Here is a 12583-nt window from a genome sequence, read left to right as displayed (position 1 = left end):
AGGATAACAAATGCTTTATGTATAAAAAGGAGGAGCTGAGGGATCTTGGACACAGGTGTTTATCTTAATGCAGAGAATGCAGAGAAAAAAACCTTAAGGCTTTAGAACCAAGGGTGTTTTTTTTGGTTTCTCTGAAATCAGAGGCCCTGTAGAATGAAATGGTAGCAGTTGATATCTTTTATTTTGCACAATATTTGTGCAACTGCTGTTAGGGCTCATGTACACACAGACCAGGTTGTTCGCTGGCCGTGGGAAGACACAAAATGCAAATGGCCAGTGGTCAAAACATTCCTAACCTGAACGCAATTCTTCTGTGTTCATGAGAGGGGGAAGATGAATCTCCCCTAACCGCAGCAGCTTCTAAACTCTTGTAAAAGCCTAGGTGTACACACACACACACACACACACACACACACACACACACTAAACTCAAGTTTAGAAGCTGTAGCATACACGAGCCCTTAATGTAATGTAAATTTTAAGTAAAAAATAAAAAAACTGGTTACACAATTGAGTCTTGCTGAGCACTGCTCAGCCATTCAGAGTAAGCCCTGTGTTCTATGAATGAATACAAAGCTTCCTCTGAATGGCTGAGGCAGAAAGGCATGAGAATGATGTTACAATCTCTGACTCAGCCAATCAGAGAAAGCTTTGTATTCAGAGTCAGAGATTGTAACATCATTTGCATGCCTCTCTGCCTCAGCCATTCAGAGGAAGCTTTGTATTCATTCATAGAACAAAAAGCTCCCTGTTAATGGCAGCTCTCGGCCAACTCAATTTTGTTCTGGCAGCAGGAAGGGAAGTGCCCATCCCACTGCCAGAGCACAGTGCTGTATACTGTATGTAGTGGAGGCTGTGCACACCACACACACATCTAGTAGTAAAAGTAATAGTTCGTTTAGACATACTTTTTACACTTCAGCTGGAGATGAGCTTTAAATGAAAGCTTTTGTGCCTGGAGTTCAGCTTTAAGGTTTGTAGTGTCATTCTGTTAATAGGTTGGTAAGTGACAGTTTACCGGCATTTGCAATCTATGTTTCAATAAAAGATTATCAGGCACTTCCTATAAACCATAAAACAAAATAATAAGACACCTGTAAATCAGACACATTTAGGTTAAACATTTACAAAAATATGGTCAAGCAAATCTAACTATTTGTGCACAGCATGGTTCCTTATACAGAACATTACTTTTCTAAATGATTCATGCTGTTCTACAAATGGATTTCACTCATTGGGCGTTTGATGTCTACAGCTGTGTAAGGAGGAATAATTGACCTTCCCCACTCAAGTGTTCTTATCCTTAACCACCCCAGTACCAGCATGCTACACCCCATCATTACCAGTGCTGTGATGGACAATGACTCTACCATGCAACACTACACCCAAATTCAGATTATATCTTTTTTTTTTGAGGCAGAGTTTTCTTTTGGCGATATTTAACCACCGCTTTTTTTAAAAAAACTACGCAAGAGGATAAAAGACCAGAATATGTGAACAAAACTGCTTTCCTTACTTTCTGAATTAAATCATGACAAATAATTCAATAGTGCACTAAACACATTAAATATACATGCCATACACAGTGGTCAAGGGGTGAATGGGTTAAGGTCCAGTCACATGGTGGGGGGGGGGTGGAGATGAAGGGGTTAAAGTATTACTAAACACACAAAAAAAAATAAATAAATAAATAAATAAATAAAAAGTGTGGGAACGCGAGTTCCTGCTACATTCAGATGTGAGCGGGGCCTAAGTGATCAGCAGTCTTTGATAGCTCAGTTCTCGGTGTAGAGGCGGCGGGGGACAACCGTAGTAGGGCTGCAACTAACGATTAGTTGGCCGATTGTTTCCATTAATCGGATAATAACCTTAAAAAGGTGTGGTGTATAATTTAATATGTAAAGTTTAAAATAAAAGGCAATTTCTTCTTAAATATCTATATGGAGTATTAAATATAAATAACAGACAGAAGAGATATACTGTATATACTATTAGAGGTTGAATCTGGTAAATATCAGCAAATTTTTTATTTAAAGAAAGAAAAAAATGTAGACAGTTTTGTCAATTTTTAGACAGAAGTGTAATATATACTACGTATGACAGACTCCCTTGTCATAGGCAGGTGGATTGATAAAAGCTACCTGTGCCTGCTGTCACTTATGCTGGCCACACAAAAACAATGGGGGTTATTTACTAAAGGCAAACCTACTTTGCACTACAAGTGCAAACTACAAGTGCAAAGTGCACTTGAAATTGCACTTAGAAGTTCAGTCGCTGTAGATCCGAGGGGGACATGCAAGGAAAATAACAGCATTTTAGCTTGCACATGATTGGATAATAAAATCAGCAAAGCTTCCCCTCAGATTTACAGAAACTGCACTTTCAAGGACATTTTGCACTTGTAGTGGAAAGCGGATTTGCCTTTCGTAAATAACCCCCAATATCTTCCTTCAAAAAAAAAAAAAAATGTTAAAGGGGTTGTAAAGGTAAAAATTTTTTCACCTTAATGCATTCTATGCATTAAGGTGAAAAAACTTTTGACAGTACCGCCGCCCCCAGGCCCCCCGTTTTACTTACCTGACGCCTCGAATCTTCGCTGCTCGTCCTCGTCATCTTCATTGCAGCTCAGCCTGGTCACTGATTGGCTGCAGTGGATGGATTGAAAGCAGCGCAGCCATTGGCTCGCGCTGCTGTCAATCACATCCGATGACGCGGCGCGCCGGGGGGCGGGGCCGAGTGATACAGCGAGCGGCTATAGCCGCCGGCTGTATCACGGGAGCGCGCCCGCAAGCACTCACCACCGTGCGAGGGAGCTCGCATTAAGGTGGTAAATGCTTGCGGGGAGGAGCTGAAACAGCCGCCGAGGGACCCCAGAAGACCAGGTTCGGGGCCACTCTGTGCAGAACGAGCTGCACAGTGAAGGTAAGTATAACATGTTTGTTATTTTAAAAAAAAATAAAAATTAACTTTACAACCCCTTTAACGTTTGCACAGAGCAGCCCTTTTCTGGGGTCCTCCTGCCTTTGGAGTGCCCCAATAGCAAGCTGCAAATTATAGTTTATAGTATAACAAGTTCAAACAGGTGCCATTAATACAGGTAATGAGTGGAGGACAGAGGAGCCTCTTAAAGAAGAAGATACAGGTCTGTGAGAGCCAGAAATCTTGCTTGTTTGTAGGTGACCAAATACTTATTTTCCACCATAATTTGCAAATAAATTCTTTCAAAAATCAGACAATGTGATTGTCTAGATTTGTTTCCACATTTTGTCTCTCATAGTTGAGGTATACCTATGATGACAATTACAGACCTCTCTCATCTTTTTAAGTGGGAGAACTTGCACAATTGGTGGCTGACTAAATACTTTTTTGCCCCACTGTATATACTGCTGATGAGAAAAGTTATTTAGCAACTTATATTGGCTAAAATAATTGTATTTCCATGATCTGTGTACTGTGGGAGACCAGATATAGTGAATGCAGGGTCCTGGGTTTAGTACCACTAACTGACAAATATACATTAACCGCTTGCCGCCCGCCGGCTGTCATATGATGGCCAGGCGGTGCGGCTCTCCTTTTGGGAGGGCGTCATATAACGGCCCTCCATTTAAACAGGGAATGCGCGCGATCCCTGTTCACGGAGACATCGCTCGCCACCAAGAGGGGTGAACAGCCATTGGGCATGGCTGTTTACCACGTGATCGGCTGTGATGATACACAGAAATGAAAAATCCACCTACGTAAGTTTTATCTGTTTATCTGCAGTCCTCTCTTCTATAAATCTGTTAAAAGTACAGAATTTATAAGCTTGGCTGAGAGTCGAGAAAAAAAAAAAAAAAAGGGGGGGGGGGGGGGGGGGGTTGGTGGAGAGTTGAAGTTACACTCTGCAGAGCTCAGTGGGGAGAGCTCAGAGCCGATTGGAAGGAAGGGAGATGCCCCTCACACAGCACACAGGAACAGAGTTGAAGCTGTCAATTAGCTGGAGCTCCCTCCTGTCACTATCTTTCTCTTGGTGTCAGGAAAACTTGTCAGAAGTGATTCATGCTGATAGCAGAGGAACAAAGCAGCAGGCAGAAATGACACAATGCTCTTAAAGAGGGAGTCCACCTACAAAAAAAATATGAAAAGCCAGCAGCTACAAAAACTGCAGCTGCTGACTTTTAATAAATGGACACTTACCTGTCTTGGAGTTCAGCGATGTCGGCAGCTGAAGCCGATCAATTGCTCGGCTCTCAGCTGCTGCCGCCATTCTCGGTGAGGGAATCAGGAAGTGAAGCGTTCTGGCTTCACTTCCCGGTTCCCAACTGGCCATGCGCGAGTCGCGCTGCGCATCTTAACTGGTCCCCGCTATCTCCTGGGACCTGTGTGTTTCCCAGGAGACAGCGAGGGGGGGGGGGCGCGAAGTGGGTGCAAATACCTGTATTAGGTATCTGCACCCCCCTCCCCCCTGAAAGGTGCCAAATGTGACATCGGAGGGGGGGAGGGTTCAGAAAAGGGGAGGTTCCATTTTTGTGTGATCCTCCGCTTTAATTGAGACAAGTACTATAGAGGGATATGCTTTGTTCATATTTCATGTCTGAGGTTTACAACCACTTTAAAATGACTAAAAACTTGTATAAGCCTTAGGAAGCAATATAGTTTCAAAAGTCGTTTTAATTCCCCCATAAAAATAATTTGTCCCCACCCCTTCACATAGGTCTATACTTATCTCATAGCAGCTGGCAACAAGTGACCTCCAGGTGACAGTCACTATAACCACTTGCTTACTGGGCACTTAAACCCCCCTCCTGCCCAGACCAATTTTCAGCTTTCAGTGCTGGCACAGATAAGGCAACACTGATAAGACGGCACTGGTAGATGACGCACTGATTTGTGATTTATAGGTGACACTGTGGGCACTGATAAGTGGCGCTGCTGACTCTCTGATCGGGACCGATGTCTCTCTTGCAGACGCCGATCGGCTACCAGCGTGAGGAGGAAAAATAGCCGAAAACCGGCTCTGTTTACATCACATGATCAGCTGTCAATGGCTGACAGCTGATTACGTGGTAAGGGGGTCGGGATAGACCCCTTACTCCGATCTGTCATCAGCCGAGTCTCAGACTCAGTTCATATATATGCAAATCAAATGCGCTTTTAACTGTACCAAATTCGCATACCACGTGAACCAGACCAGCTTTCCATAGAGCTGGTTCACATATATGAGGGCGGGTTGCGGTGCAAATTAAAAAAGGGTCATGTGCGTTTTTCAGTCTGGTTGAGGTGTGATTTAAGTGTCAGATTCACACCCCAATTGCTGAATAGAAACTGCACCAGGCTCTCACAGAAACCAGGAACTAAAGAGTCTGTTAGACCTTTTTACACTGAGACGCGTTACAGGCGTTTTAGCTTTAAAGATAGCACCTGTAAAGCGCCAGTGCTCTCACACTGCAGCAGTGCACTTGCGGGACGTTAAAAAAGTCCTGCAAGCAGCATCTTTGGGGCGGTGTGGGAGCGCTGTATACAGGTCACTGCGCTGAAGACAAAGATATCTCTATTGAAGAAGGTCACATATATGTCTTACCCTCTTATACCAGAAGATATACAGCAGGTAGAACTATTATCACTGAACAGTTTATATAGTGGCTGTAGACGTTCAGCCGCACCCAATGCGGTCCCAACACACAGGCAAGGCAATCTGTCTCCGGTCCTAGGAGGTCACACACATACTATACTGCATTACAATCTGCTCCGGTGAAGAAAGATTCACGGAATGTCACTTTGTGAATAGGGATGGGCCGGGCGACGCCCTGTTCAGTTTGCACCAGAACTTTCGAACATCGCTAAGACCCCATTCACACAGGGGCAACACGACTTGCAGGTCGCCTCAGCGAGGCGACCTGCAAACGAATGCCCGGGCGACTTGCAAAACGACTTCTGCATAGAAGTCTATGCAAGTCGCCCCAAGTCGCCCCCGAAGTCGTACAGGAACCTTTTTCTAAGTCGGAGCGACTTGCGTCGCTCCCCTTAGAACAGCTCCATAGTACAGAACGGGAGGCGACTTGTCAGGCGACTAGGTCGCCTGACAAGTCGTCCCTGTGTGAATGGGGTCTAAAGTTTGGAACCGAATAACGAACCCCATTGATGTCTATGGGACCCAAATGTGAAAAATCAAAAGTGCCCATTTTGAAGGCTTATATGCAAGTAATTGGGCATTCAATGTTTATGCGCCAGAAAAAAAAAAAAATCATCAACTGCAGCCAGATAGATGTGAACCTAGGGCAAAGGTACATTCACATCAGTGGCTGATGTGCCAATCCCAGTGCATGGTGCTGTTTACTTTTCTTTTAAAGAACTTTATTGAAATGTCACAGTGGGGTTTATTTACTAAAGCTGGGGAGTGCCCATTATGTGCCACTTACCTGAAGACGAAGCCTGCGATGTCACCGATGTCCCCGCTAGCAGCGAGCATCCATCTTCACTCCTCTACCTTCCGGGGCCGTGAACTCCGGCTCTGACTGGCCGGAGTCGTGTGACGTCACTCCCACCCAGGAGTCGCCAGTCACGGCATGACCCCTTTAGAAATGGTACGATCTGCCCTTTCTAAAGTGCGCATGCGCCATAGACATCGCACCTCGGCTTTTTTTGTAAATATCTCCTAAACTGTGGAGATTTAGGAGATATTTCAAGCACCTACAGGTAAGCCTTAAAGTGGATGTAAACCCAAATATTTTTTTTTTTTTTATGTCATAATATAGAGTATAAGATTTCCTATCATTTGAGCCCAGTCTTGCCACACAGAGTTAATCCAGCTCTGAACAATCCTCTTTTATTGTTCAGTGAGATAAATCTTGACAAACTGAGAAAAACTTTGTCAAATCCTCCCCCTTGCTGTGAGTGACAGGTGATTTACATATCTCATGCACTAGCCTAAGACATGCATTATTTATTAATTCCCTCCCACTCGTTTCTTCAGCAGCTCTGCAAGGATTGGCTGTTCCACACCTCAGCATGATTTGGCATGCTGAAGTCATGTGGTTACTTTCCTGTCTTTTCACTGGATGTTAGAGATCATAGCAGAAGTTCAGTGTAAGAAATACACAGGAGAAAATGCATATTGACAAGGAGTGTAGAGGTGGGCGGGGAGTCTACTGACATCACGACTCCACCCACCGAGCTCCAGACAACAGACCCACCCACAGAATCTGCAGTTTTTCGGGTCTCATAACAGACAGAGGGGAGACATTTGACAGGTAAAGATACATGCAGGAGGCATGTATATCCTTATAGATAATGGCAGTAGTTTAGAAAGGATGACATTGGGTTTACATCCACTTTAAGGCTGGATTCACATCTATGCATTTTTAGTGCTTTTTGCAGATTTGCACTACAGAACATATTCCATAGGAAACCATGGTAAATGGACTGTAGTGCAAATCTGCAAAATGTAAAAAGCACTAAAAATGCATAATGTGAATTCAGACTAATATAGGATTACCTGTAGCTAAATGTGGGTGTACAACCACTTTAAAGTATATCTAAAAAAGCACTGTTCTCATTTTGGATAGAGCAGAAAATAAAGTTAAAGTAGAACAAAATTACAACTTTTTTTTGTTATGACCCGTTAGATTTTTTGTCCTCTGTGTCCCATTTGGAAGAATTCCCTTCCTTTCCTGTCCAGAGCAAAACAAGGAAGTGAGAGGAAATCCCTTTAAAAGTGACAGAGTCCATGGTTGTCACCAGGACAAGTGTCCTCATTGGAAAATTGCCCCTCTATTTCTGTTCTGGGGACAACCCAACATTTAGGATTTACTTTCACATAGAGAGGGCGAGTCTCCCTAATGGTGACACTGACAGGTTTTCTTCTCCACTCTATCCAAAAACTAAACAAAAAGTGGAGTTTTACTTGCCAGACTTGACTTGTTGGTGAGTCTGTACAACCCTGGGGCCTCCTTACCTGCACAGCTCCAAAAAGAGAAACAAGGGGCTCTATGTTGTGTCCATACACAGTGCGATAAAACGCATGATGTCCAATGTGACTAAGCCATCAAATAAGATCAATGGCATGGCTGACCGATGAGTGACTGCAAGGGCTCGTTTAGACGTGCTATTGGGAGGCAGTAAAAAATTGCCCGGTTGAGTTGCATTTTTACCGCCTCCCCTTAAGCCTTGTACATGATGAGAATATCGGACGAATAACCGTCTGTTTTCTTTTGCATGCTAGTCTCCATACAATTTCGGAAGTGATGTATTATATTGTAAGGTATTCTTTAGTTGGAGTATGCGTGGTCTTGCTCTGATTTTTTTTTTTTCAGACAAATGCTGTACTGATTAAACAAAAAAATCGAACGCAATCTTTTTTCAGGTTTGTCCCTTTGGATAATTTTGCATGGACGGTCGTGATCGGCTCTCGAATGCTGTGTGCTAAGGATCGGATTATCGTACAATTGCTGTGAAAGCGATATTTTTCATCAGAATTTCTAATTGTGTGTACAAGGCATTCAGCCCCTTTCACAATGATCAGTTTTTCTTCCATTTCTGTCATACCAAAAGCAGAAGAAAAATACATGACCATTAAATCCTATCAAACTCTTCACAGCAGTCAGCTGTGTTTTTAAAAGTCCCGCATGCAGCATTTTTGGTGCAGGAAAAAAAAAAAAAAAAAACCCCACACACCTTCCCATTTAAATTATTGAAAAACGCACCCGTGGTTGCATTTTGAGTCACATGTCCTTTTTTCACAGGTGAAAGAGCACCAGAAACATGGCAAAAGCACATATGCGTTTTTGCAATGGAGCAATACGAAAGCAACCTTAGGTGATGGATGATGGTGTTTACATGTCACAATGCTTTGCGTCTGCAGCAAAAACAACCTGACATATAGTGACTGGTGGGCAGCAAGCCTACTGTTTGCAACCCATTTGAGTAAACAGGGAGGCACTGCCAATTCCCCACATTTGTGTTGTCAAAAATGTGATTAAAACAAGATGGCAAGAAGGAGTCACATTGCCTCCGCATAACCTGTCAATCCCTTCTGAAAAGTGATCTGAACATGGATTGCTCTTCAGAAGACCAGTATATTTTAGGCACAAATCTATATCTACCCTTACGGTAATAAATCTCAGTACCCAAGTTGACTGCTGTCGTGAAAGTTAAAAAAATAAATAGAAATATAAAAAATAATAATAATAATAAATAATAATAATAAAAAGAAAAAAAAAAAATAAATAATATATATATATAAAATTTTTTTTTTTTTTTTTTTTTAACCTTGGTTGATGACGGAAGCTCCAGGGGGATAATTTACTAAAACTGGAGAGTGCAAAATCTGGCGCAGCTCTGCATGGTAGCCAATCAGCTTCTAATTTCAGCTTGATCAATTAAGATTTAATTAAAAAACCCTAGAAGCTGATTGGTTGCCATGCAGAGCTGCACCAGATTTTGGACTCTCCAGTAATTCTCCCCCCAGTGTGAGCCATTCCAGTGTGATGGATCAGTGACACTCTATCCCCATTAGAAGCCCCCCTCCGTCCTGTAATGGGATGTCCCCGTGTAATAATAAAGGAGATCTTACTCTTGGTGGCGGCGATCAGGTTCTTCCCTTCCTTCACCAGGTCCTTGATGAACTTGTTGGTCCGGTCCAGCTCGGCCTCGTGTGCCCGGACTCTCTCCCGCAGCCAGGGGCTGTCCAGGTAACATTCACTGAACTCCAGCGGCTGGAGCCCCATGGTCTCTCCCCGGCTCAGGAGCCTGGAATAGGAGAAAGAATAGTCCGCCCTCCGGGCTGGAGGAGTGAGGAGAGCGGGGAGCTCAGCGTGTCATAGGAGAAGAGAGAGGAGCTCCATCCAGGAGAGGAGGACAGTCCGGACACAACTCACATTCCACCGGACACAGGCCGCCCACTAATCCCGGGAACTCTCCTTCTATCCTCCTTCACTCCTCCTGTCCGCTCCTTGTCTCCTCCCACCTCCCCTCCATGTCACCGTGAGGAGAGCTCCCCCTTCCTGACACCCGGGGACACCGCCACCGAGCTACACATTACATTCTATAGAGATCATTACATACAGATCCGACCCAATCCACACACATTACGTTATATAGAGAGCTATTACAAGTGTATACAAGGTGTTATATAGAGATCTATTACAAGTGTATACAGGGCGTTCGATAGAGATCTATTACAAGTGTATACTGGGTGTTATATAAAGATCTATTACAAGTGTATACTGGGTGTTATATAAAGATCTATTACAAGTGTATACTGGGTGTTATATAGAGATCTATTACAAGTGTATACAGGGCGTTATATAGAGATCTATTACAAGTGTATACAGGGCGTTCGATAGAGATCTATTACAAGTGTATACTGGGTGTTATATAAAGATATATTACAAGTGTATACTGGGTGTTATATAAAGATCTATTACAAGTGTATACTGGGTGTTATATAAAGATCTATTACAAGTGTATACTGGGTGTTATATAAAGATCTATTACAAGTGTATACTGGGTGTTATATAGAGATCTATTACAAGTGTATACAGGGTGTTATATAGAGATCTATTACAAGTGTATACTGGGCGTTCGATAGAGATCTATTACAAGTGTATACTGGGTGTTATATAAAGATATATTACAAGTGTATACTGGGTGTTATATAAAGATCTATTACAAGTGTATACTGGGTGTTATATAAAGATCTATTACAAGTGTATACTGGGTGTTATATAGAGATCTATTACAAGTGTATACAGGGTGTTATATAGAGATCTATTACAAGTGTATACTAGGCGTTCTATAGAGATCTATTACAAGTGTATACTGGGCGTTCTATAGAGATCTATTACAAGTGTATACTGGGCGTTCTATAGAGATCTATTACAAGTGTATACTGGGCGTTCTATAGAGATCTATTACAAGTGTATACAGGGCGTTCAATAGAGATCTATTACAAGTGTATACTGGGCGTTCTATAGAGATCTATTACAAGTGTATACTGGGCGTTCTATAGAGATCTATTACAAGTGTATACTGGGCGTTCTATAGAGATCTATTACAAGTGTATACTGGGCGTTCTATAGAGATCTATTACAAGTGTATACTGGGCGTTCTATAGAGATCTATTACAAGTGTATACTGGGCGTTCTATAGAGATCTATTACAAGTGTATACAGGGCGTTCTATAGAGATCTATTACAAGTGTATACAGGGCGTTCTATAGAGATCTATTACAAGTGTATACAGGGCGTTCTATAGAGATCTATTACAAGTGTATACAGGGCGTTCTATAGAGATCTATTACAAGTGTATACTGGGCGTTCTATAGAGATCTATTACAAGTGTATACTGGGCGTTCTATAGAGATCTATTACAAGTGTATACTGGGCGTTCTATAGAGATCTATTACAAGTGTATACTGGGCGTTCTATAGAGATCTATTACAAGTGTATACTGGGCGTTCTATAGAGATCTATTACAAGTGTATACTGGGCGTTCTATAGAGATCTATTACAAGTGTATACAGGGCGTTCTATAGAGATCTATTACAAGTGTATACCGGGGTTCTAAACCCCATTCATGAAATCTGACCTGGGCAGATATCTGTAGTGTTTTCTTATCTCTCTCCGAAGCCCTAAGTCCTGTGTCTTTCTGCTGTTCTGTTCCTCTGTTATCAGCATGATAACTTCTGACAAGCTCTCTGACACAGGAGATAAAAGCAGCTGGAAATTTGTGTCGGTTTGGGAACTTGGAGATAGAGACACAGAGAGCTTGTCTACTCACAGCACAGTTCTACAAGTTTATTCGTTCCCCTGCCTATGTGGGGGGGGGGTGGTGCCTTTCCTCCAATCAGCTGTCACACAGTGTATGCCCAGACTCCCCTCCCACTGCTGAAATAGGAAGAAAGATTTGTAACATGATGTGCACGTTCTAAAATCAAAAGAAAGGGAAAGACAGCAGATATACATGTAAAAAGTATGTAGGGAGATTTGTTTTAATCTCTGTGTATAAATCTGAGGCTATTCACGTCACTGGGTATAGGAGAGGGTTTACAACCACTTTAACTCTTCATTCTTCTTCTGCTTACAAGAGGCGGGGTCCTTCTTCGGGTGTACACATCACTCCCTGAATGACATGGACACTTCCAATTGGCTGTGCAGTGGCAGGGTTCTCCCAGGATCCAGAAGAGGCCAGTATCTATCTACAACACTGGAATTTTGATCTCCAGGACCCAGTGGGGGATCTGGAAGGAAGACTTAGGTGAATATACTGTATCTTTCTTCATAAAGTAGTACAACATGCGTAGGGGAGGTTGGAGGGGAGGATGGGAGAAGGATTAACATTTACCTGGACATGGGTTTTAAGATGTCCTGAGCATGAGAAATTAAAACAAGTGCAACCACCAAGCTGCAATATATCTTATAACTTATATAAGTGTACCTATGGTAAAAATACAACATGTAGCAATCTGCTGCTCTCTACTGTCTGTAATTGTGAATACTTGTGCCATCAATATACACATTTAATTATGTATGCACTTCCTGTCTCTGGTAGGCTGGGTAAAAAAAAAACTCCTGTATCGCAATAAGTTAAAGAGGAACTGCAGTCT

At 42.6% G+C, this 12583-nt stretch overlaps 1 protein-coding gene across 1 annotated transcript in view; it reads right to left on the bottom strand.

Annotated features, from left to right (window-relative positions):
- ARHGAP10 (Rho GTPase activating protein 10) overlaps positions 1-9951 on the bottom strand; it is a 448736-nt gene extending 438785 nt beyond the window's left edge. Inside the window, exon 1 of the mRNA XM_073604823.1 lies at positions 9551-9951. Within this exon, the coding sequence (XP_073460924.1) occupies positions 9551-9704 (154 nt within the window). The 5' untranslated portion in view covers positions 9705-9951. The remainder of the gene's footprint in view (positions 1-9550) is intronic.
- Between the last annotated feature and the right edge of the window lie 2632 nt (positions 9952-12583).

This window comes from Aquarana catesbeiana, linkage group LG01 (assembly GCF_042186555.1).
Source record: "Aquarana catesbeiana isolate 2022-GZ linkage group LG01, ASM4218655v1, whole genome shotgun sequence".
In the NCBI taxonomy this organism is placed as follows: Eukaryota; Metazoa; Chordata; class Amphibia; order Anura; family Ranidae; genus Aquarana; species Aquarana catesbeiana.
This window is presented reverse-complemented; position numbering and strand designations above follow the sequence as displayed.